The sequence below is a fragment of the Pseudorca crassidens genome, chromosome 9 (genome assembly GCF_039906515.1).
Source record: "Pseudorca crassidens isolate mPseCra1 chromosome 9, mPseCra1.hap1, whole genome shotgun sequence".
NCBI classification, from domain to species: Eukaryota; Metazoa; Chordata; class Mammalia; order Artiodactyla; family Delphinidae; genus Pseudorca; species Pseudorca crassidens.
Window position 1 is genome coordinate 46845599 of NC_090304.1, and position 23887 is coordinate 46869485.

A 23887-nucleotide genomic window follows, 5' to 3' on the forward strand; every position below is an offset into this window, starting at 1 on the left:
TTAATGTCTGTCGAAGCCCCCTCACCCCCACCCTCCTTTAGTGCCGGGGGCATGGAGGGCTCTCTCGGGCTCCTGCTGATTTTTAAAATGCTGTGGTGAGAGTGTGTGCCTGGCATCTGCGTGCTGCAGTAGTGTGGGGCTGACAGAGTGTGTCAAGTTGAGCTCTGGCTGTGCAGGCACCGCTGCTGCGTGAGCCTGTTATTCCATTCTGGATTGCTATTTTGATACCCAGATTGCATCATTCTTCCTACGTATAAACAGGGGGTCCCCAGGGCCCTGCAGCTACTCACTTCTCTACCAACACTGTTGTGATGAGCTCTATTTAAATGAGCTGCCGGATCGGGGCAGGTTCCAGCCACACATGAGCACTGTCATTTTGGGGAACATGGAGGGCTGAAGGATTTTTGGATGGAGTCCTAAAAGGCTGAGAGTGATGGCCTCCTGAGCTATGCAGAGGGCGACAGAGCTAGTTCCTGAAAGTTGAAAATCTCGTTTTCTTCCTTCTGAGCTTCTGTTCCAAGGCACCCAGAGGATTAGGAAGGAGATGCAGCTAGGAAGAGTCGCCTCTTTGAGGTCTCCCTCTTGCTGTTCAGTTTGGGAAAAATACTGCAGAGCCTTCGAGATAAACAGGAACAGGAGGAGTCAACCAAGCCCTTTCTTGCAGAAGCGTCTCAGGTGAGCTGGAGAAATGCAGCCCTGGCTGAGGATGCATCAGGGACAGGAGGAGAGGACCCAGGCTGCTCCCCCTTCCCCACCCCGCACCCAGCTCCCTGAGGCTTAGGCCCTGCAGCCCAGCTGGCTGCAGAGTGCAGGGTGGGTGTTCCTGGGCACTTGGTGAGCACCATCCTCTGGGACCTGTGGTGGTCTCACCTGTCGCTCTTCTGACTTCTCCCCCAGGTGTTGCTCCAATCACAGGGCAGCAGGCCCCACAGGTAAGCCTGCTGGCAGCCAGGGGCAGGAGCAGAATCACCTTAGGATCGAAATCTGTCTTTCTAGCAGGGTCTGGGCATCTGGGGAGTGGGTGCAACGTGTTTCTCAAAGGTGGTGCTGCTCTGAGCTATGGGCTAGAGGAAGGCTTCGGGGGCTTGTGTGGTGGGGGCCTTAGCTGATGCCCAGTACCCTGGGGCTGCCTTGGGTGGGAGGGCAGGAATGGTTAGTGAGGATGGCCAGCCTGCCAGAGAATGTAACTGGAGTGTTTTTTCTCCTTGCATAGTGTCTGATAGAGGCATACCCCTGACAGAGGTAATCAGGGACTGCTCAGTGTTTCAAGGTGCCACCTGTGATTTACAAGGATCTGTGGTTTTTAGCTATGTCCCTGCCTCTTTCTGGGCCTCTGTGTCACCATCTTTATGATGAGGGAACTGGGTAGATGAACAGTGGAAAAAGCTAGGTCTGGAAGCTGGGTTTGTCCAGCTTTGGTTCTACAGGTGAGAGCTGGCAGTGGAGCATCAGTCTTCTCCAGATGATGCCACTGCTCTACTGGAGTCAGAGCTTGGGCCCCAGCGGCAAAGTTTCACGGAGCCCTGGACAAGAGCTCTAGAATGAAGGGCTTTTTAACCCTCAGAGTGTTGCTTAGCACTGAGCTCAGGCTTATGTGCATGTGTCCCGACCTGGTGTGCTGAGCTGACCCATGCTAGTTTTCTGAGACCTCCTTGGGATTTCTCTCCCACCCCAGCCCCATGCCCAGGTTGCCTTGGCACTGCCGTTCATGTCTAAGGGTGGACTACCTAGTCTTGACCCACCTCCCTTGCTGCCTCACTAAGTCCTGGGCTCAGCACACTCTCTAGGCCCCAGCAGCAGTCGTTGTAGTGCCGAACCTCAGGCTGCACCCTAAGCCTGCTCATGGGTCCTTCAGTGAAGCTGGGAGTTAGGGGACGCAAAAGGTGTCCTCCAATTCCCCACCAACCCCCAGGGTACCTAGGTATCAGGACACCCTTCTGTCTGTTGGGCATCTGCCCTTTTCTCTTCTCTGCCAGAGGGGAAATACATGACGGCTGCATTCAGAGTCTTCCTTAACTTGTTGGAGCCTCTTTAAAACTGGGTGAGCTTGCCTTTCTCAGCTGCATGATACAGGGGGCAGGTCTATCCAGCTCAGCCACAGGGGAAAGGGGTACTCTCTCTTTGGCACTGGTCCTCAAACTTGGTTGTACATTGTAATCACCTGGGGAATTTTTCTAAAAATAAATTTATTTATTTATTTATGGCTGCGTTGGGTCCTCATTGCTGGGTGTGGGCTTTCTCTAGTGGCAGCGAACGGGTACGGGGGCCCCTCATTGCAGTGGCTTCTCTTGTAAAGCCTGGGCTCTACGCGTGTGGGCTCAGCAGCTGCAGCGCATGGGCTCAGCTGCTCCGCAGCAAGTGGGGTACTCCCAGGCCAGGGCCCGAACCCGTGTCCCCTGCACCGGCGGGCGGACTCTCAACCACTGCGCCACCAGGGAGTCCCCTCACCTGGGGAATTTTAAAAAATACTGATGCCTGGCTCCTACCTCCTGAAACTCTGATTTAATTGATATGGGGTGTGGACTGGACATCAGGATGTTTAAAAGTACCTCATATGATTCAAATATGTAACAAAGTTTGAGAACCACTGATCTGTAGAATGAAACTGCCCCCAGATTTATTTTTTCTAGGCAGAAAAACTCTGCTTCATTTGCCTTTTCTCAAAGATCATATTTCTTAAAACTTTAAGCATAGCTGGGGCTGGCTTCCAGCTCCTTCTCGATTCCAAGTTCAAAGCTGGGTCCAGGTCATCATTAGAGTCTGATCATTATTATGGAATATTTTACTTAAAATCAAATCATTTAGTTAATTAAAATAAAATTACCTTGTTTATTTACACTTGAATTAGAGAAGAGTATAGCATAGTGGACAGGGCTGAGTTTTAGAGGTGGACAGACTTGGGGCTCCAATTGTAGCTCTGCCTCTGCTTTCTATGATCTTTGGTAGGTGACAACTTCTTGGAGCCTCAGTCTATCCAACTATGAAATGGGAACAATGCCTACCTCTAAGAGATGGTTTGACGATTATATAAGACATGTAAAGTGCCTAATATAGGGAGTGGTGGTAAAAGAATAATTTGTCCCATACCTCCCAGGGACCAGAAGTGCTCACTCTTGTGACAGATGGATTGAACATCTTCAGTTTTCAGAGAACCTCTGCTGCCTGTGTGTTCTTCATTCTGGAAGCAGAAGCCCACCCCCTTTGGGGATGGTTGTGTGGCCCCTGGGCCCTGGTCCTGCATTTCTCAGAATTGATGTTCTTCTGTATGAAATAAAAGCTCAATGCTGTTGCTTGGATAATTCAAGTAGAAAGAAAAAAGCAATATATCTAAATAATATTTTATGTAATATGTGATTTAAATATGTATTAAAAACTAAATTAATGTTAAATATTGTAAGCTGATGTTAGGTCATTTTATATATATCCACAGCCCTAAGAGTTCATGTATTCCAGTTGTCTAAAAAAAACTTTGTTTTGGTATCCTCATTGAAAAATGGGGAATCCTCTTTAAAAAACAAAGAGCTCAAGGTTGACACAGCTCTAGGGGGGTTAGGGACCTTCTGAGGGAAGATAAGAATTTCTGGCCAAAAGTTGTGACACAAAGAGAGCCCATGTCCTCTGTGTCCACTCTGATCCCCACAGTTACCCTGGTACCTGTGTGTATCACTGCCACGGTTCTCCAGCCCTGCTGTCTGCTGCAGCAGCCCCTGATCAGACTGGAGGAGGTCTTAGATCCAGGCCTCCCTCAGCCACAAGCCTGTCCCTGACTTGCTGACAAGGGTGGCTGGCTGTCCCTTCCCATCTTGACCAGGGGAATATTTCTGAAGCCTGGTTGCAGTAGGCAGAGGAGGAGGGTTGGATAATCCATACTTCCCTTCTATTCCCATTCCCCTCATCTAAGGGTGTAGAAAGTACAGTTCAGAGAAAAGGGGTCGCTTACCTAAGGTTGCACAGTTAGTGACAGTCCTGGGCCTGGAACCCACATCTCCCAGTTCACAGCCTTTCCCAAGCCCCACACCTCTGCTCTGGATCAGACCTGATTCATTTATTTTCCTGGGCTGGTTTTTTCCACCACCCCGAAAACTTCCAAATGGCTTTTGACTACTTTCATTGGCTGTGAGTGCAAGGAACACACCTGGAATACTCAAACCCACAAGAAACATAAAAATCATGCAATATCTTTTAGTATCAAATTGTGGATTATTTTTGTATGTAGACATATGAACAGATAGTTAAAATGCAATGTGATATTTGTTGTACTAGAAGGATGTTCAGGATGCTGTGGGAACCCTGAAGAGGGAATAATTAACTCTTCCTAAGGGAAATCAACACTGCTTCTCAAAGGTAGAACATTTGAACAAGTTTGGAAGGTTGAATAGGAGTTTATCTGAAAAGGAGTGGGGCAGCAAGAAAGGGTGTTTTAGGGAGAGGGAACATTCACTTTCACAAACATAGAGTTATGCAAAGGTTTGGTGCATTTAGGGATAGCAGAGGTATTTGGCATGGCAAGGACATAGGGTGTGTGGCAGGTGAAGCTAGAGATGAGACTAGAGAGAGTTAAGGCCAACTCAGAAAGGGCCTTGAGTGACAAGCTGAGGATTTCGATCTTTAAGGCCAGGGGAGGTACAGGATGTGTGATGAGGCCTTGTCTGATCTATTCAGTTATTTCTCTCTTTCTCATGCTGATAATGAGGCTGTATGACTATGACAAATGTTTGAGCATCTGGTACCAGGGAGTCAGAAACCTTGTGGAAATTATTTCCAACAATTAGAACAGCATTTCTGACCTGGGAGTAGATGAGGAGGATCTTCCCTGGGCAGCCAGGTGGTAGGGAGGGGCAGTCACATGATGCCCCTGGATGACGCCACCTGTAGAGAGCATCCTTCTCCACCACGGGCCACTGTTCTTGACACGCAGGAGAGTATCTAGGAGATTGCAGATCCAGTTCTGTCATTAAAGTCCATGGCTCTGTGGAGGCTAGGGGAGGGGTTTTTTGCGGGGCGGGGGAGCGGAGTGGTAGGTGGGGGAAAGAAGATTATTAAAATATTATTTTGCATGATTTTGTAGATTTTGATTTTTCCAGAATATATCAGTTATCTTTTGCTGCATAAAAAACCACTCCAAAACTTAGTGGTTAAAACAACAACCAAGCTTTATTTATGATTCTACAGGTTGAGGGTTTGGGCTGGGATGCTCTGGGTAGTTCTTCTGGGCTGGGCTGGGCTTGGCTAATCTCTGCTGTGCTTACCCATGTCTGTGTTCAGCTTGTGGGTCAGTTGGGGCTACCTGGTTTGTGACGGCTGCAGGTGGGATACCTGAGACAACTGAGGCCTCTCTCTACATGGTTTCTCATCTTCCAGCAGTCTAACCTGGGGTTGTTCACGTGGCAGTCTTAGAGTTTTGAGAGCGAGAGCAGAGTCATATAAAGCCACTTGAGGCCTGGGCTTAGAACTTAGTGTCATTTTTGCTACATTCTGTTGGCCAAAGCGGGTCATGAGGGCAGCCTAGCTTCAAAGGATAGAGAAGACTCCACTTTTAATGGATAGGATTGCAAGGCATGGACACAGGGAGGAGGAGAATTTGTGACCACTTTTTCAATCTCCCTCTCAGACTATCTGACTTTCATCACCTGGGAGAGTTGATAATTGAGGTTATTGCCCTACCATGAATGGGATATGAGAAATCTTTTGAATTCAAAGTCAACATTCATGGAGGATCATGTGAATTCTCAAGTATTGTTTAATTCAGTCCTCATAGCAACTCCTGTTTTTCCTTTCTATTTTACATCTGGGGCACAGAGGAGTTAAGTGAGACTAAGTGACTTGCCCAACCAAGGTCGCTGAGTGGTAGACCTTGGTGGTGTTTGGGCTTAAGTCTGTCTGCCTGCAAGTCTAGAGCAACTGCCATTGTATCATTTTGGTGATATGGGGCAGAGAAGACTGTGGTGGTATTGCTGCATGCACTGGCATAGCCAGCCGCTTTTCAGGGTGTCCTCATCCCTGGGCGCAGGCACCTGGCCCTCCTCAGGAAGCTCATCTCCTTGTACCCAGTGGACTGAGTGCCAGTGGGGTGGACCTGAAGTACTACAATCTCCAGGGTGGCAGCAGTGTCATGCTGCTTATATAGTTCAGGAGTCCACCATGCTGATGAATGTGTTGGAGACTGCTGCATTTCTCTGGGGAGAGGGGAGTAGGACAAGATGTTCATGTTCACGGGTGAAACACACATATATGTGGTGCACCCAACATGGACTGGGTGGAGAAGGCCCAGCAAAACCTCTTTGAGCCCCAGAGGCAGACCAACTGGTATTGGTTGTAACAAGAGAAGAATACCTCCTAGATGAGCAGGCAGGGAGTCCTTGCCTTTCTCTGGCTAGAACCTTCTTGGAAGCTCTAGCTTTGAGATCTTTAAAGTAATTCTACTACACAGTAATGTAAATGGCTGGAGCTGTGCCCTGGGCTAAACTGACCCCTTTGAACTTAGCCAATAGTGGGAACCAGGCTCTCAGGACTGTGGAATGCAGAGTGGGAGCAGCAGGAAGGCACCTGATTATCAGAAGTGGAGCAGGGTTGGGCCTCTAGTAACATGGCTTGTAGGGAGGAAAGGAATGTAGGATCAGGCAAAGATGAGGATGTGGGAAGTTCTGTAGGGCAGGCCGCTAATTGGATGGTCATGTCCGGAGCACCTAGATGGTAAGTGCAGGCTATGGCATCAAACATATTTCATTTTGGCACAAGTGGTATTGGTACATACCTTGGTGTTGTGTATTAGAAAGCCTTGTGTCTAGGTCCTATGTTATGTATAATCTGCAGTGTTGCCCTGACTTTGCTATCTTTCCCACCTTCTCCCAGAGCTCATCTCCTGTCCTGGGTGTAAGCGAGTATACCTTACCAGGGATGTAACTGAACATTTTTTTGCTGCAGTGCTTTCCTTCTGAGCAATCCAAGATGGCCAGGGTAAGTCAGGACAAGCAAAGAAACAGCTGATCCTGTTCAGAAATCTATGGAACCCCTGTCCATAAGTCTGTCTGTCCACCCATCACTCCATCTGACTTGTTACCCTTCCACCAGTTTGCCTAATCATCCATCCACCCATCCATTCATCCATCCATCCATCTATCCATCCATCCATCTATCCATCCATCCATACTTCTATCCAGAAGAGAACCAAAATGTTTCAGTTGGGGAAGCAAAATTGGGGTGTTTTCTCTCTCTTATAGCTCTTACTGAAAACTATGGGTACTAAGCTTTTATTCCCCACCCTCCACCCACCCCGGCACACTGAGTTGAAACTCATGCACCAGCCTGGGATAAATGGGTTCATCAGTTATGCTTATATTTAACAACTAATGCGTGAGTTTCTGAAATTTCACATCACTTACTGACTGGTATCCCTTCTGTTCCTTTCTCCACTGGGGTATCCTTGCCCACTACATTTTATTCATTTGCCGTTTTACTTACTTGCACCTGTATTAAATTCTTACTGAATGTCTGATATGCCAGGGCCTGGGTGCTAGGAAGACAGAGACCCATGTCTCTACCCTCAAAGAATTCATAGTTTGGTCAGTAAAACTTGTATTTCTCCTCTTTTTTCTTTTTCTTGCTGTGGGTTTGTCAGATCCCAGTGTGAGGACAAAGCTGTCAGGATCCACATCAGTTTGGTGGCCTGTATTATTCATGCACAGACAGACTAATTTTTCTTCTTCTCCACCTTTTATATCAGCCCTGCATGATGTTTGCTGACCAATGAATGAACATTTGTACTAGAAGAAGGCTAGGGACTCTTGGTCCTGGCAGGCCGCAGCAGTGGAAACACAGCTCTGAGAGTTGGTCCATCTCACTTTTTCCTGGCTGCGTATGATCATCTTTCTGTGTACTCATACAGCTGCAGCTTCTTCCTCTCCATAGGCACATTACAGTTTTCGCTCTCGCCTGTGCTTTCCATTTTCCTCCCTTGTCTGCCTGGTGAACTTCTACTTGTCATTCAATATCCAACTCAAATGTCAGCTCTTTATGGAACCTTTCATGGCTGCTCCTGGATGGAACTCCTGGAAACCTCTCTTTGCTTCCTTAGCACTTGGTGCATCCTTTCATCACAGCATTACCCACTGAATGTCTGCCACCCCGTCCAGGCTGTGTGTACCTTGAGAGCAGATCCTTGCCTTATTCATCTGCGTATCCTCAGCTGCAGCACGGGACTTGTGTGAATAGCTCCCGAGGGCAGTACGCTTAGTCACAAAGGGCGCTATGCCTCACACGCCCCTGCATGTCACTCCCAGGCAGCTCTCCAGAATTGACTGCACTCCAAAACAGTGGAGGAACAGCCCTGCAGGACCCCAGTGCCTAGAGTATTTACCACTCATAAAAGCAGGCCCAAGTGATGAAGATACGTCAGTAATTCTAGAACTCTCTACCTCTAGAACTGCTCCGAGTGCAAGGAGAAGAGGGCGGCACACATCCTCTGTACCTACTGCAACCGCTGGCTGTGCAGCTCCTGCACGGAGGAGCACCGGCACGGCCCTGCCCCTGGGGGCCCACTCTTTCCCCGGACCCAGAAGGGATCTCCAGGTATCACTCCTCACCCTCTCCACTAGCTCACATGCACTTAAGTAGTAGCAAACCATAGAATCTTTGGAGAATAGCTCTCTGACCTCGTTTCCCTGCTGGGGGTGAGAGTAGGGGTGGTCTCAGAGCCTTTCCTGAAGGAAAGCTGTCCCCTGCAGAGTCACATCACAGTGTAAACTCACTCTAGGCTCTCCCTGCTGGGGGGAGCAGCGGGGGCGTGGGTGAGGGTGGGTGAGGCAGTGCAGGGAGGAATAGTCTCGAATTACCACAGAAGGTAATTGAGTTCCCTATCTTTCACCTCTGTTTCAAGCAAACGGCCCTCACTTCTGTTTAGTTACTTGATTAATTCAGCAGACTGGATCAGGGTTTGTCCATTTATCCATCCAGCACCATCTGTTTTAAGTGACAGTCTTCTTGAAAGTCTTTTCTCAAGGCCCTCGAACTCTGAGAAGGGTTTTACCTTCGTCAGACAGGAACCAAAGTTCATGACCCATGTGATCTGGTCTGGAGCCTGGCAAGGTTGGGTAGCTTGTTTCAGCCTCACCATAACAGAATCCTGGTTAATGAGGAGATTTAGGTTGAGTTTTAGAGGACTCACTATTCTGCAGGAGATCCATGTGCAGCAGGTAGCAAGCCCCTTCCTCAGGCTCACCAGGTGGTGGGGTGCCTGGGGCTTGATGGCCAGTTATTTCTGGACAGATGGGCAAATCCAGCCAGTCTAAGCCTGCCTTCCTCCTTGTGTTCCTGGAACCTCACTGGTCCAGAGAGAGGCCTCTCTTACTTTGTACCACCTTCCCTCCAAGCTCTGTGTCTTCCCTGTGTCCATAGATGGCTGAGGGATGCTCAGTGGAACTTAAACTAAGAGGTCTTCCTGAGCAAGAGAAGCCCACTTTCTCCATCTTCTCTGGCAGGAGTGAATGGTGGTTCTGGAGACTTCGCCTTGTACTGTCCTCTACACACACAGGAAGTGCTCAAGCTATTCTGCGAGACCTGTGATGTGCTCACATGCCATAGCTGCCTCATGGTGGAACACAAAGAGCACAGGTGGGGCCGGCGGGCTGCCCAAAGGGGAACTGGGAGGGCTCTGGACTCTACCTATGAGAGCGCTGGGCTCCCAGTACTTCAGAATCCTCTCCCTGCTCAAGCCAACCTTCAGCCCCTGGGCTGAAGTTCTTCCCTGTTCCTGTTGTGGGCTTTCTCTGGAGAGGGCCTGAAGGGCCAAGAGTCTCTGACTCACTACATGTAACCCCAGCCTCCATGGACCTGGCTGAGACAATGCACTGTGGGGATTCTCTCTTGGCTGGTGTGCTCAGAATAAGACTCAGTCCTCCTCAGCTTTTTCTCTGCCTCCTGCTCTAGGTGTAGACATCTTGAAGAAGTTTTGCAAAACCAGAGGATGCTTCTGGAAAGTGTGACTACACAGGTGGCACATAAGAAAGCTAGTCTACAGACATCTGCAAAGCAAATTGAGGACAGGTAACATCGGCTAGCCCCTTGTCAGCACTGGAAATGCACTGTTCCCTCTCATCCTGGGTCACAGTACTAGGATGGAGTACTTATAAGGAAGACATGCAGACATTGGCATATGTCCTGGCCTTAGAGGTCTCAGGGCCAGGGAGGGGGTTTTGGGTCATCACTTGGTGCATGGGGCCAAGCTAGGTCAGGATGATCACAGTGAGCCTGGGCTAAAGTACATGCCTTCTGAAAGTGGCCATGAAGTAGCCAAAGGTAGGTGCTTAAGGACAAGGGCACAGAGTAGATATTGGGGAAGAGTGCTGCTTATCATGTGGGTACAAGTCAGTGGCAATCTACCCTTTATCACCCCTTTCCCAGTGTTTTCCATATAGACCTACACATGACGTGAAATCATCTGTATTTTCTGTGGAAAGAGAAACAAGTATGTACTGAGAGATCATCACGACAGGCACTGGGTTGGGCATCATGCATGCATCATTTTGATCAGTTCTTATAATTCTTTGAGTTGGGGTTATCTCCATTGTACTGATGAGGAGGCTAAGGTTCAGATAGGTTAGGTGACTTGTCTGAGATCACACAGCTAGTCAGAGACTGAGCTGGGTTTGGAAGCTAGATCTATGTGGCTTCAAAGCCCATGTTTGTTTTTTTTAATGGCTTTTTAAAATGGCTTTAATGACTTTATATATAATTTATATACCATAAAATTGCCCTTTTAAAATGTACAATTCAGTGAGTTTTTTTGCATATTCATAGAGTTATATAACCATTATTACTGTCTATGTTTTTTTTTAATATATGAATATATTTATTTATTTTTAGCTGTGTTGGGTCTTCATTGCTGCTCATGGGCTTTCTCTAGTTGCAGCTAGCAGGGGCTACTCTTTGTTGTGGTGTGTGGGCTTCTCATTGTGGTGGCTTCTCTTGTTGCAGAGCACAGACTCTAGGCGCACGGTCTCAGTAGTTGTGGCACACAGGCTTAGTTGCTCCACGGCATGTGGGATCTTCCTGAGCCAGGGCTCAAACCCTTGTCCCCTGCATTGGCAGGTGGATTCTTAACCACTGCACCACCAGGGAAGTCCCCTACTGTCTACTTTTGAAAGACCCTTTTTATCACCCTAAAAAGAGACCCCATACACATTAGTAGTCACTCCCCATTCACCGTGCAACATCCCCAGCCCTTGGCAACCACTAGTCTACTTTCTGTCTCTACCTGTGCTCTTTTTACTGCATGACGGTGTTTAGTGACGCTGTTTACATGAAGTCATAACTGTACTCACTCTCTCTGTCCTGCCTCTAGTGCTGTGTGAACTGGTGAGCTACTGGGTTGACCTGGGCGTGGCCCTGCAGTTTACCTAGAGAAAACTGCGTTGAACTTTGGGCCATTGTCCCACTTAGATCAAGTGGGCTGGGTTGTACAAAGAGTGGGATGGGTGGTGGAGGAAGGTTCTTGTTTCTTTACATTTGGTACCTGGTGGGCCCTGATCTCAGTAGGCAGCCTCCACACTGTAGGCTCTTACGTTTGCTGTCTGTAGGCTCTCGTAGGCCTGGGGGGAAGGTCTCACCATGCTCTGTCTCATCCTGTTGTTTACAGGATTTTTGAGGTGAAGCATCAGCACAGGAAGGTGGAAAACCAGATCAAAATGGCCAAGATGGTTCTGATGAACGAGCTGAACAAACAGGCCAGTGGGCTCATAGAGGAGCTGGAGGTATATGTGAGCAGATGGATGGGTTCTGTTCTTTCCCTGGGGCAGAAACCAGGCACATATCAACCTTGTCTCAGGGCTCAGAGATGCCTGGGCTAGAATTCAGATATATAGTTTCCATAGCTCTCTGCTGCTCCCTGTATCTTAAAATGTCCAGTCTAATTTTGGGAAGTTGGCTCATTAAGGGCTAGAGAATCAGATCAAACTCCCATTAATGCTGTGGCAGTAAGGCAACTGCCTTCCTGGACTATGCAGGGTTATAGCCTTGAAAGAGATATGAAACAAGCTATGCCCAAGAGATGCAGACATTCATTCATTTTCTCATTCATTTATTAGCCATTCCATGTTTGTACTATAAAATCTACCTACCCTGTCTCCCTCCCTCCCTCCCTCCCTCCATCCATCCCTCAGCAGCCCATGTCCTCCTCTCAGGGGTGCAGTTTCATCTGATTCCATCTGTGTTTACACTGATACACACAGACCACCAGACTTCCCAAGCATGTGGCCTGCAGTCCAAGAACAGGATCAGGGACTCTGTCTTCTCTCTTCGTAACCAGGGCATTACTAATGAAAGGAAGCGGAAGCTGGAGCAGCAGTTGCAGAGCATCATGGTTCTCAACCGTCAATTTGAGCATGTGCAGAATTTCATTAATTGGGCTGTCTGCAGCAAAACCAGCATCCCTTTCCTTTTCAGCAAAGAGCTGGTAAGAAGAACTCCCACTCCTCAATCACTGACTTTGGGTTAGTAAGTGAAAACCATCTTTGACCAAACCCCACAGTGCTAAGGACCCAGGTGCTGGAATAGACCTGCCTTCCTCCAAGCAACTCAGCTGGGAAGTTCTGTAGTTCTGTCTTAGGTCATGGATCCAGGCATTAATACTAGCAGTGTGCTGAACATTCCATAGGAAGTTATTTGGGTTTAAATGGGACCTAAGAGGAAAGGAGGAGTTGAGGATGACATTGAAGTGTTGGGCTTGGGAGGGTGATGATCCCCAGGAAAAGAAGCAAGAATTTTGAAGGATGTTGATGGGGTTTATATTTGGATATGTTGAAGTAAAGGTGCCTATAGGGCATTTAAAGGGAGCTGTCCCAAACCTGCTTTGATAGATGGGTCTGGAGGTCGGAAGAAAAGTCAGGGTTAGAGAGAGAGAGATGTGGGAGTCACTGGGATATCAGTGATATTGGAAGAGTGTGTGAAGGAAGAAGAGAAGAACAAACCTGGAGCCCAAGGAAATGCCGTCATTTTCACATAGACAGAGGAAGAAGATGAGTGAAAGAGATGAGAAGCAAGCATCAGAGGTGAGAGGAGAAATAGGAGAGTGTGGTGCACAGAAATTAACAGAGTTTCACATTTTAAGTAATCAATGTTATCATTGCTACATAGGTGAAGGGGCATGAGTAGTGAAGCGAAGCCTTGAGGTCTGGGAATCAGGAGGTCCCTGGTAATCTTTTGGAAGACATTCCCACAAAGTAGAAGGGTCAAAAGCTAGAATGAGGAAGCTGAGGATGGGAGGTGAGGAAGTAGAGACAGAAGTGAAAAGAAGGGAAGTAAGAAGGTAGCTTGAGAAGGAGACAGGGTTGGAATACTTTTTTAAAGTAAGGAAGACATTTGCACATCTTTATTTGGGAGAAGTGGTTGAAGGTAGAAGAGATGTGTGGTAGAGGAAGCATACTGGAAGGGCAGAAAGAAGTGGGACCTAGAGTGAACTGGTTGACCTTAAACAAGAGGCACTCCTTTCCTCTGAGATCAGAGGACAGGAAGGTGTCAATATAATGTAGTTAAGTTTGGAGATAGGAGGGATACAAGTTTGAGGGAAATTGTCTTTTATGGGTTTTTTCACCCTCTGTGAAGTTGGAGGTGATAATGAGAGGGTTAGTCATTGGGTAAATGACATTGAGGAGAGAAGTAAAAATTTTAGATAGTCATTAAGGACCATGGTAGAGGAAGCTGACAAGATAGGAAGTGACAAGAAGAAGGACTGAAGGGTACCCCTGAGGGTAATGATCAGTGTAGTGACCCAGATAACATGGCTTTGGGATGGCTGGATTGACCCAAGGTCAGACATTGGGGATGGGAAGGGAACTAGGGCACTAGTGACATTGTTACTGAAAATGATGGAAAGCTGGGACGACCCTATGGACTAAGGGAGCAGGGCTTGGGGAGTCCAATGAGGCTGAAGAGCATGCTCAGAGTGAGAGCTGGTTATGATCAGGGGGTGGGTTGTTGGAGTTTAAGGTCTCATAGGTAGAATGGTTCTAGATGATGAAAATGGTCTAGATATGGTGAGTGAACTGAAAAGAGAGGTGAAGGTGATTTACATTAAAGAGATCAAGGACGTAAGAGGCCAAGATGCTGATTAGGACATTGGTTAACTATATGTTGTCAGGGCAGTTGGATACTTGCCAAAGTCCTAGATAAATGGGAGAGTTAGCGATAGGAGATAGATGAAAGGAATGAGGGAGGAAGAGGGCAGTTGACTAGGATGTAATGGAGTTTTACAAGCGGATGGAAGGACAGCTATGGGGAACTCAGAGAATGTCTGCCCCCATTGGCTTTTCATGTGAGATTATGGTAGAATGAAAGGAACTCTCTTGAGAGGCTTCCAGCCAAGTGATATTCTGAGGGAGAATTAAAATCATTCGAGGCCTGGAAGAGATAAGAATGTAGGCTTTCCATAAGCCTCAGTAAGAAGAAGGGGATCAGTAGGGGTGGGGGAAAGCGGAGGAATGTGAAGATACTAACGTGTAAGGAAATAAGCAAGCATATGGGGGAGGACCACAGGCTAAACAGCCAGGACTTTGGCCTTCAACTTGTCCAAAGAGTGAGGGAGAGGGCGTTGTCATTCAGGCGCAAGATGCCCAAAGAAATGACCTTTGGTGCTGTTGTCAGATTGTGTTTCAGATGCAGCGATTGCTGGAGACCAATTGTAACACAGACCCTGGTTCCCCTTGGAGTATCAGATTCACCTGGGAGCCTAACTTCTGGACCAAGCAGCTGGCTTCCCTTGGTGAGCCCAGGGCCTACTCTGTGGGCCTGTGCATGATTGCTAAGAACACATATAGACCATCTGCTTAGCTTACTGGCTAGATCAGCATATGCCCAAGAGAAAGCACTCCCTGAGACTGCCAGAGCAAACCTGAATGACTGGGGGTGATGAGGGTAGGGTTGGGGTGGGGGGTGGGGAGAGTTGATAGCGTAAATAGCAATGGCAATACAGGACTTTTGTAACAGGACCAGCTGAGATCTGAGCTTCCTATTCTGCATGAATGTCCCTCTTCCCTTGTTTTCATTGCTAGAAGAGGAGACAAGACAGTGGCCCTACTCTCCAGAATGCTGTATGGCAGTGCACATGTGTGTGGGCACAAACAGAGATATTTCAGCGACACAGAGAGGAGACAGACAAACAGTGTCACACATGTCCTTTGGAGTTGAGATATAAGCAGATAATTCATGACCTTGTGCGTTTTTCTTCCCTGCTGCAATAACTTGCTGGCATTCAGTCTTTAGGCAGAATGTAGACAACTTGAAGTTGTGCCTGTGTTGACAACCTAATGGTAGGTTTGTTAAACTAATGGCCAACTGCTACCTTCATCCGGGCTGTTATTCTCAGTGAAAGTGTTTTGAACTTAACAGAGCGATAAATGATATATTTAGGTTTATTTTTTGCTTCCCTTACCCTTTTGATTTAATTCAACAGACCTTTGGTGAGCACCTGCTCTGAGTCAGGCCCCACCCTGGCCACCAAGTGACCAAAGGTGAATAAAACACACCTCCTGCCCTCAAGACACTTGTTCTTCCCCAAATAAGCCTCAGATGAGCTGAAGGAGCCGTTAGCCTGAAACAGCAATGGATATCATCTACTCATGTATGAGGGCCCAGGGGCCTCAGTCCGCAGCACTGGCGCCTGGCATTGACCCTGGTGTTAGAGCTTCCCCACTCTCTTCCATCCTACATGCCCAACACACAGTTCCCCAGAACCATATTTGAAGACTTGCTCATTTGTCCTGGGGATGAATCTCCTTTGCCACTTTCCAACACACTCCTTCTTCTCCCCCAGTGTTGATTTTTTTTTGGTCTGAGTCTCTCTTGGGCTATTCTGTTAAAAAAGAAGTAGGTGCTCTTTGAGGGAGCCCGTGGTTTCTCTAGTGAGATAGAGTTAGGACTGAGCATCTGGTAAAAGCTGAGCTAATTTCTAAGTGTCCCAGGCCCCAAAAGCAGGTCTATATAGGTCCAATTGCTGGAAGCATTCTAGACTGAGTCTTGGGGATCAGGGGTTGAATTTCTTAATCTCTGCATCTGGTACAAGTTTTTTTGAATGCTATCCTTCGGTCCCAGGAGTGGGAGGTAGCAGAGGGGGAACAACTGCAGATTACCTTTGGAAACACTCTCTATTTTGAATTCTTAGGCTGTATAACTACTGAGGGTGGACAACTGTCCCCGGCAGATACTCCTGCGTATGGAAGCTTACAGGGACCATCATCTTTTTATCAAAGCCACCAGTCCCCAGGGGCTCAGCAGGAGACTCTCAGCCATCCCTCACGCAAGTTCCAGCCTCCAGCACTGTGTTCCTCCTCTGTGTGCTGCTCCCACTGCTCCCCAGTCTTGCCCTCCCTCAAAGGCCAGGTCCCGCCGCCCAGCATACACCCAGCCCACAGCTTTAGGCAGCCCTCCGAGACGGTGCCCCAACAGCTGAGGTCACTGCAGTGCTCCCCACTGCTGCCCAGGGAAAAAGAACTGCCCTGCCGTCCTCATCCACCAAAGCTACTTCAACCCTGGCTGGAAACCCAGCCCCCTGCGGAGCAAGAGCGCACATCCCAGCGGCTGGGGCAGCAGCTGACTTCCCAGCCCGTGTGCATCGTCCCTCCGCAGGATGTTCAGCAAGGAGCCCACGCCCCGCCCACCTTTCAGACACCGTCTGTCCAGGTGCAGTTGGGCCACCACCAGAAGCTGAAGCTCAGCCACTTTCAGCAGCAGCCGCCGCCTCCGCCCCAACAGCAGCCACCCCCACCTCTCCCTCCATCCCAGCATCTGGCTTCTAGTCAGCACGAGAGCCCTCCTGGGCCTGCCTGTTCCCAGAATGTGGACATAATGCACCACAAGTTTGAGCTGGAGGAAATGCAGAAGGACCTGGAGCTTCTCCTTCAGGCTCAACAGCCCAGCCTGCAGCTGAGTCAGGCCAAATCGCCGCAGCATCTTCAGCAAACCATCGTGGGGCAGATCAACTACATTGTGAGGCAGCCGGCACCCGTCCAGTCCCAGAGCCAGGAGGACACAGTGCAGGTGAGCCTCAGGGTGGCATGGAACACACATTCTCCCTAGGACAGTGCAGGAAACACAGCCTCCCAGTCACAGGGTGGCACAAGACCACAGTTTCTTCATTTTAGGGTGGCCTTGAACTCAGCCCTCACAATTCAAGACTGCGCCGGGCTCCACCTCCCATCTCAGGAAAGCTCCAGAGAACGGAGTACTTAGCCCCAACATAGATCTGGGCTTGATACTGTCCAGAGTGGCCTGGCTTAGCCCTGTCCTCCTGGGTGACACTAGGGACCTTATCCATGAATGGAACTTCCTGAGCTATGCTGGATTCTAGCTAGCGCCAGGGCAGAAGGGAGGCTGTCTCTTACCTTTGTAACCTCACTTGCCTTGCTGTAACTTGTATATCCCAGACAGGGGGAAGGGCAGTGAAGGTGTGCCCTACATGCTAGTGGACAGCAACTTCATAACACTTCATAACACTAAGACAGAGACTTAGAGTTTATTCCAAGCCTACTAAGCTAGGAATGTTTTATATACACTATGTCATTTGTCCTATCAACAATGTTGTTATGTAGGCATTACCATCTGTTTTTCTAGGTGCAGAAGTGGAGGTCAGAGAGGGCAAGCAGTTTGCCTAGAGATCCTAAAACATTGAGTGGTAGAGCGAAGACTTGGATCCGGGGCTGCTGACTCTGAAATGCCACAGAGGAGGCCCTGTTCTCTCCCTAGGGGGATTCTGAAGGCTGCTCCTCTCTTTTCTCAGCTAAGAGACAATTGAAGAGGTGCAGTTTGTGCCTCTGGGATTTCTGCAGCACTCCACATCTTCATCCTTAACTCTTGCTTTTCTTTGTCCCCAGAGCTTCCTGTTCCAGCCCCTTCCTCCTCCCCTCTCACTTTTTTCATAGTGGTGTCTCCTTTAAACATGTAACCACATTTATATCTTCAAAGCAGCTCTACAGACTTTTACTTTATTACAAAATATAAGGCCTCACATTTATGCTTCAGGACTGACAGCTTCAGATCATGCTTCAGATGTCTTCCTCTGAGGCTCAGTTCCTTTGAGGGGATATGGAATAATCCTTATGATGGCAGAGAAGGGTCTAGGGTTTATAGAGGACCATAAACTCTTTAAATGTAAGTCAAAACTGTTATGATTGCTAAGGTGAATATGACAGAGTTAGCTCATAATTCTTGGTTTGGGTTCTGTCCTAAGATTGTCATATTAGGAAGAATTTAGATAAGACTATCTTTCTTTCTGAAAAAGTTTCAAGCAGTTCACAATGTGTAGGTGGTAACAACGGACAGTGCAGGGTGGGCATTAGCCTTTGCTGCTGCTGCTACTCTTTGCGGTAAAACCCACCCAAGTTCTTATTTTCTTCTCCAGGCTACAGATGAGTCCCCAGCATCTGAAGGCCCAAAGCCAATTCTCCCTCTTGACAAGAATACAACTGCTAACTTGCCCCAGGCATCTGGGGAAGAAACTCCTCACAGTGTTCCCCAACTGGACAGCGCCATCCAGCACTCCTCTCCGAATGTGGTGAGAAAGGTACTAACAGAGCCTGCTTTTGCTGACCATACGGGACCCACTGCCTGTCAAGACCCCAGGGACCTGGATGAGGATGATTGGGTGGGGGGAGGAGTGTCCCTGTTCCATCCTTGGATGTTACACAACCCTGACTCATGCCTTCTGTCCTAAAGAGTCTGCAAGGTCCTCCTCTACCCCATTTACACCCACATACAGTAAAAATGGGAGCAACTGAGCTTCATTTAGAGAGGAAGGGGAAAGGGAAAGAAAGCCGACTTATTGAACCCTCACTCTGTACCTAGAACTGTGCATGGTGCTTCACAGGGTGATTTCACTTAACCTTCCCAACAGTACTGTGAGGTGGGCACCCCAATTTTATGGCTAAGGAAACTGAGATCCAGGGTCCTACAGCTAGTACATAAGAGGGCTAAGGTTTATTTAAAATGAGAATCCAAAGCCTGAACTTTCTTCTGTCTGCAATGAATGAAAATGGGGAAAATGTTTTATGTGGTCCCACAATCCAAAGTTCGTTGGCCTTAGAATTTGGATTAATGGAATTTATTGGGTGAGTGCTCTACAGGGATATCCTGCAGAGGTAGCTGAGCATCTAGGGGCACTGGGATCTCTTGGAGATAAGCTATTGGAGCCCTTCCTGTCCATCTACCTACCTGCTGGTGGAAGCGTTCATGGCAATAACCCAGAATCCCACGACTCCTCAGCTGTCCTACTCTAACCCCTGCCCTTCATCCCTACCCTGGTCATCCTCCTAGCTGGAACCTCAGTGCTGTGCCATGCCTTCCCATCAGCACTCCGTGTGTTCCTTGGCCCTGCTCCACTTATCCAATTGCCTTTTCTGGTCTAGTCCCCTCAACCTTCCTGGTACTTCCACTCAGCCCTGTACCTGAAGCTCTGTCAGCTATTCTGTATCCTTCCAGCCTGCACCCTCGGTCCTGCAGCATCCCTTAGGCTATACAACTCCAGTTCCACTAGTTGTTCTGTGTACCTACCCTTCATCATGTTTCTCCCAGTAGCACCATTGCCATATATGTTTTAGATCAGTCTAACTCAATGATACTTGAGAAGAGAATTTTAAAAAGTAAGAGATGGCAAAAATGAAGTGTTAACTTGGAAATCCCTTGAAGTCTGGGCAGGCCTCTGGTACTAATGGCTTTTTGTCTATGCCCATCCTGCCCTATCCTTTTGAAAATTGTCTGGCCTAGAGGCCATAGAGATGCTGTAAATTGGTCCTTTGTGGCTCTTAGTGGTTTACATTCTTACACCTGGGGTAGATACCTATCCATCCAACCATCCATCTATCCACCCATTTGTGTATTCACTCAATGTTCAAAAAATATAGGTTAATCTCCTATTATATGCCAAATAGTTTTCTACGTGTCAGACACACATTGGTGAATAAGAGTCTCACACTGGAGCTTATATTCTAGTGGGAGAGATAGTTAAACAAGCAACAGCAATAAAGCATGATAAAGTGCTGTGATAGTCATTGGGTTGTATAGAAGAAGCACCTAACTCTGGGAGAAGGGACTGTTCACAGACTTCCTAGAGGACATGATTTTAAGCTGAGATTTGAAGGAGGAGAAGTTAGGCTGGTAAAGGAAGGAAGGGGGAAAGTATAGAATAAATAGTCAAAGGGAATGGCAAATAGGAAGGTCCAGAAGTGAGAGAAAGCCTGGGGTACTTAGGGGGTTTCAGATGATTTGGCTCGGTAGGAACATGAGATGTACTGGAGAATGGGCGTGATTGAAACCAGAGTGGTTGGAAGGCCTTGTAAATTATGCTCTGGAGTTGGGATTCAGTCTTGGGGGTTGCGAGGCGTGAATGAAGGATTTCTAGCAAGGAGGGACATGGTTTGAATTAAATTTTAGAAAGGTCACTTTAGTTGTAGTAAGAGAGACCAAAATAGTACAGAGGAGAAATAGGAGAAGTTGAATGAAATCAGGTAATGATGGGAATGATGAGGCAGCAAGAACTTCAAGAGATCAGATCACAGGAGCTTTTGGGCTTGGAGTCTGACTGGCAATGGGAAGTGAGGGAAAGACAGTCCGAGGTGTGTCTTAGCTCACTGAGTTGCCATTCACCTGAGCTGGGAGCATGGGAAGAAAAGCATATTTGGGGGGGAGGAAAACGTTAAGTCTTGAATTGTTGGTGCTCTCCTGTGGAAGTTACATTATAAGATGAATATAAGATGAATGGAAGGCAGCTAGCTTTAGAGGTCAGTAGGAAGCATGGGCACTGCCAGTGCTCAACTGGTAGTGGGAGCCATGCTAAAAATGCTTCTGCTTATTTAATGAGTCTCAGTTCTGCTCCTCCACCCAGTACAGAGGAAAGGAGGTGAGCCACATGCAAGCATGGAGTCCGTGCTGCCTGTGTGGGTGGCCCACAGGGTGCTCTGAGCAGTGAGGGGAGGGGGATGCTGCCCTCCTGTGTGGCTGCAGGGTGGCAGTGGGGTTAAAGAAGATCCTAAGAACTCTAACTTCTCGTTTTGAGCTGCCCCTGGCCGTTAACCTGGGTTCGTGCAGAGGTGTGGAGGGGCAAGTGGCCTGACATTTTTCAGATGCTTTGTAGGCTTCTTTGTGGCTTGGACTCCCAGAAAAAGGAACCTCAAGGTTGCCGTCCTGGCCCAGAGGAACCTTTGGGTCTACTTGACTGAGAGGGGTACTGCTTATACACAAAGCTCCTGAAATAAGAAGAAGGGCTTTCTTTTTGAGGGAATTCATTGCCTTGAATCTGGGATCGGGCAGGGTTGGGGGTATGAAGGTCAAGGTTACCAAACAACATTTTGAGCATCTTATCATTGATTGATAATACTTTGTATAGCACTTTCTACTTTTTTCATAGGTTTTTACAAGGATTATTCCATTGTATCTCTTTGTTTATCCTAGCAGTACTATGAGGAAGCCACTTTCTTACTCCCCTTTGAAAGATGTGGAAACTGAGACACAGAGAGGTTCAGTGATCACCTAAGAGTTACACAGCCAACGATTGGCAGTGTTAGGACCAGAGCACAGGTTCCTGCCTCAGCCCTGTGTTCAATGATTAGGTTAAATTGCCTCTCTCTGTGCACTGCAGTGGGAGAAGTAGGACTCCATGTGGTCTCTCACCTGCTGGATTTTCCTATCTTTATACTCTCTGAAGTAGCCTGAGGCCTTGCTGGGGAGAGGTCTTAGGACCCAGCCTAGTTTGGTCTTGGCTATCTTTATCTGGTAAAGGCATTTAGCCCCCAGCCGACTCCTCAGCCTGTACTGGCCTGTGAGTGCCGGGGGATGTCAGAAGTCTATCTGAGGCCACAGATGAGAGGAACCTGTGGCTCCAGGCACCACTCTGTGTTCCACAGGGACCTAGTCATGCTCAGAGCTGCTTTGTGTCACCACATGGAGGACTTCTGTTACAGCTGAGCAGCTGTGCACAAGTACCTAGGAGCTGGTACTAAATAAGCTGATGGTGAAAACAGATTGCTGCTGAAAATGAGAAGTGAAAGTTCTAGAATGGGTTTTCTAGCGGCTTGAGCTCTGCAGTCTCGGGAACATTTTATCCCACCACCTTCCCTGCCTCCAGCAGGATGTTTTTGTATGAACTTGGACATTTGTTTGGCACTAGCTGTTGCCTATGCTTCTTAATCTTGGTTCAGCCACTCTGAAGAAAGACGATGAAGAAAGACAACTCTGCAACAGAACCCCTTTAAATTCCAAGTGAAACTGGAAGCCGTTTTGATGGCTTCATTTCAAACTTAACTAGTCAACTGCTGAAAAATACACACATTCCTTTCCTCAAAACACTCATGGAGTCAAGGCTGTGCACGTCACAGAGAGCCCTATCTGAACCCCAGTTCACTTGCAAGAGGGACCTCTTTTCTGCTCATAATGTGGCCCCAGATCTTCAACAAAGGACTTTGAGGCCACCAAGATGCTGCTTAAGGCTTGAGAGGAGTCTTTGATGTATTTTCAGCAAATGATACAGAAGTAGTAGGCATTCCTGTGGTCCAGATTATTAAGAGTGATGCAGAAGAGTCAAGGATAATGACTCAGATGAATAGCGTTTATGCCATTATCAAAGCATTTTGATGCCTGAGCTCTTGATTTGATTCTTAAAACTCAGTGAGATTTACATTAACCTCTAGAGGAGGAAATTAAAGCCCAGAGATGGAAAATGATTTGCTTAAATACATACTCTAAACCTTGACATAAGTGAATACTAGGCATCCGCCTTCACAGTCTCCAAATACACTACTACGGACCAGGTCATGGGTTCTCAGCCTTAGCAACCTTCTTTTCCTCATAGTCTGCCACTGACAGCAGCGTTTCTCAGAATGTTCCCAGGGCCTGGTGTGGCTTTCTTAGGGCATAGCCTGTGTCCAGTTAACATGTGCAGAACTGTACAGAGATGTGCTCTGTCCAACAGAGCTAACACTCCCCAGGTCTGGCTCCCTGAATTTTGTACTCTCTAGGAAGCCTGTCTCCTTCATTCTAACCTGATTTTATTCACAGACCAAACCCAAGATCTTTGTCTATCTCTTGGTTCATGTGAAAACAGGTTCTTGTTCCTAGGCCTTAAATTTCCTTAACCCAGCCTGGGAAAAATACCTCTGGCCTAAGTTTTCCTAGTCTCCAAAATTTGGGTTTTGACGATTCTACTCATTCTGGCTTTGACTTCAGATTTACTGGAATCCACTTATTCTTTTCCTCTTCCTTCCACCTCAGACTCTGGGATCCTCTTTGCTTTTTCCATCTTCTTGTATCATCAGGGCACTGGGCAGTCTTCATTTCTTCTCTCTTCACCAGCCATGATTGTTTTCCCTTTTGACTTTGGTCAGTTAGCAGATATCAACATAGTTACATCTATAGCAATAGCCTTACTTCATACAAGAGTATTTTGTTGAGCCGGAGGGGCACTCACCATCAGCAAGAGCAACTTTCCTATTGAAAATCAACTTGTGAAACCACTTGCAAGAAAAGTTAGTTAGTTCCCCCCTCAGCTGTCTGATTCAGCTGTGTCAAGATCTCCTGCTGTTAAACCAGTCTACTTTATATGAAGCTGTTGAAATTCTCAAATATCTCAAGGATTTAATTCACAAATCGATTTACCTCCATCCTTGTCTCCTTATCTGTTTCTTCAGCCAGGGTGAAGGCCTTCAGTATGTTTCCAAAACATGACACATTGGTCTCTTCTTCTACTGTACATTTACATGGTGATGAGTTTTTGACGAGTTTAACTTCTAGAACAAAAACCTGAAAGCAGAAGTGAGCAGGCAAAGCTTCAGAGCAGCAACAAGAACAGATGTCACAAACCTCACTCATTATATTCTATATGCGACTATAAGCCTGATCTAGTCAGCATTCTTTT

The 23887-nt window shown here is 47.6% G+C and overlaps 1 protein-coding gene across 17 annotated transcripts in view; it reads left to right on the forward strand.

Annotated features, from left to right (window-relative positions):
- The window catches only part of TRIM66 (tripartite motif containing 66), a 60854-nt gene that overhangs the window by 17668 nt on the left and 19299 nt on the right, over positions 1 to 23887 (forward strand). For 7 of the 17 annotated variants that reach the window (XM_067749963.1, XM_067749962.1, XM_067749974.1 and 4 more), the window contains 9 exons: positions 6853 to 6957; positions 8421 to 8568; positions 9477 to 9609; positions 9925 to 10041; positions 11633 to 11747; positions 12302 to 12448; positions 14635 to 14752; positions 16151 to 17025; positions 18386 to 18547. In XM_067749963.1, the coding sequence (XP_067606064.1) occupies positions 6949 to 6957; positions 8421 to 8568; positions 9477 to 9609; positions 9925 to 10041; positions 11633 to 11747; positions 12302 to 12448; positions 14635 to 14752; positions 16151 to 17025; positions 18386 to 18547 (1824 nt within the window). In that variant the 5' untranslated portion in view covers positions 6853 to 6948. The other 10 variants (XM_067749966.1, XM_067749970.1, XM_067749972.1 and 7 more) reach the window with 9 other exon arrangements.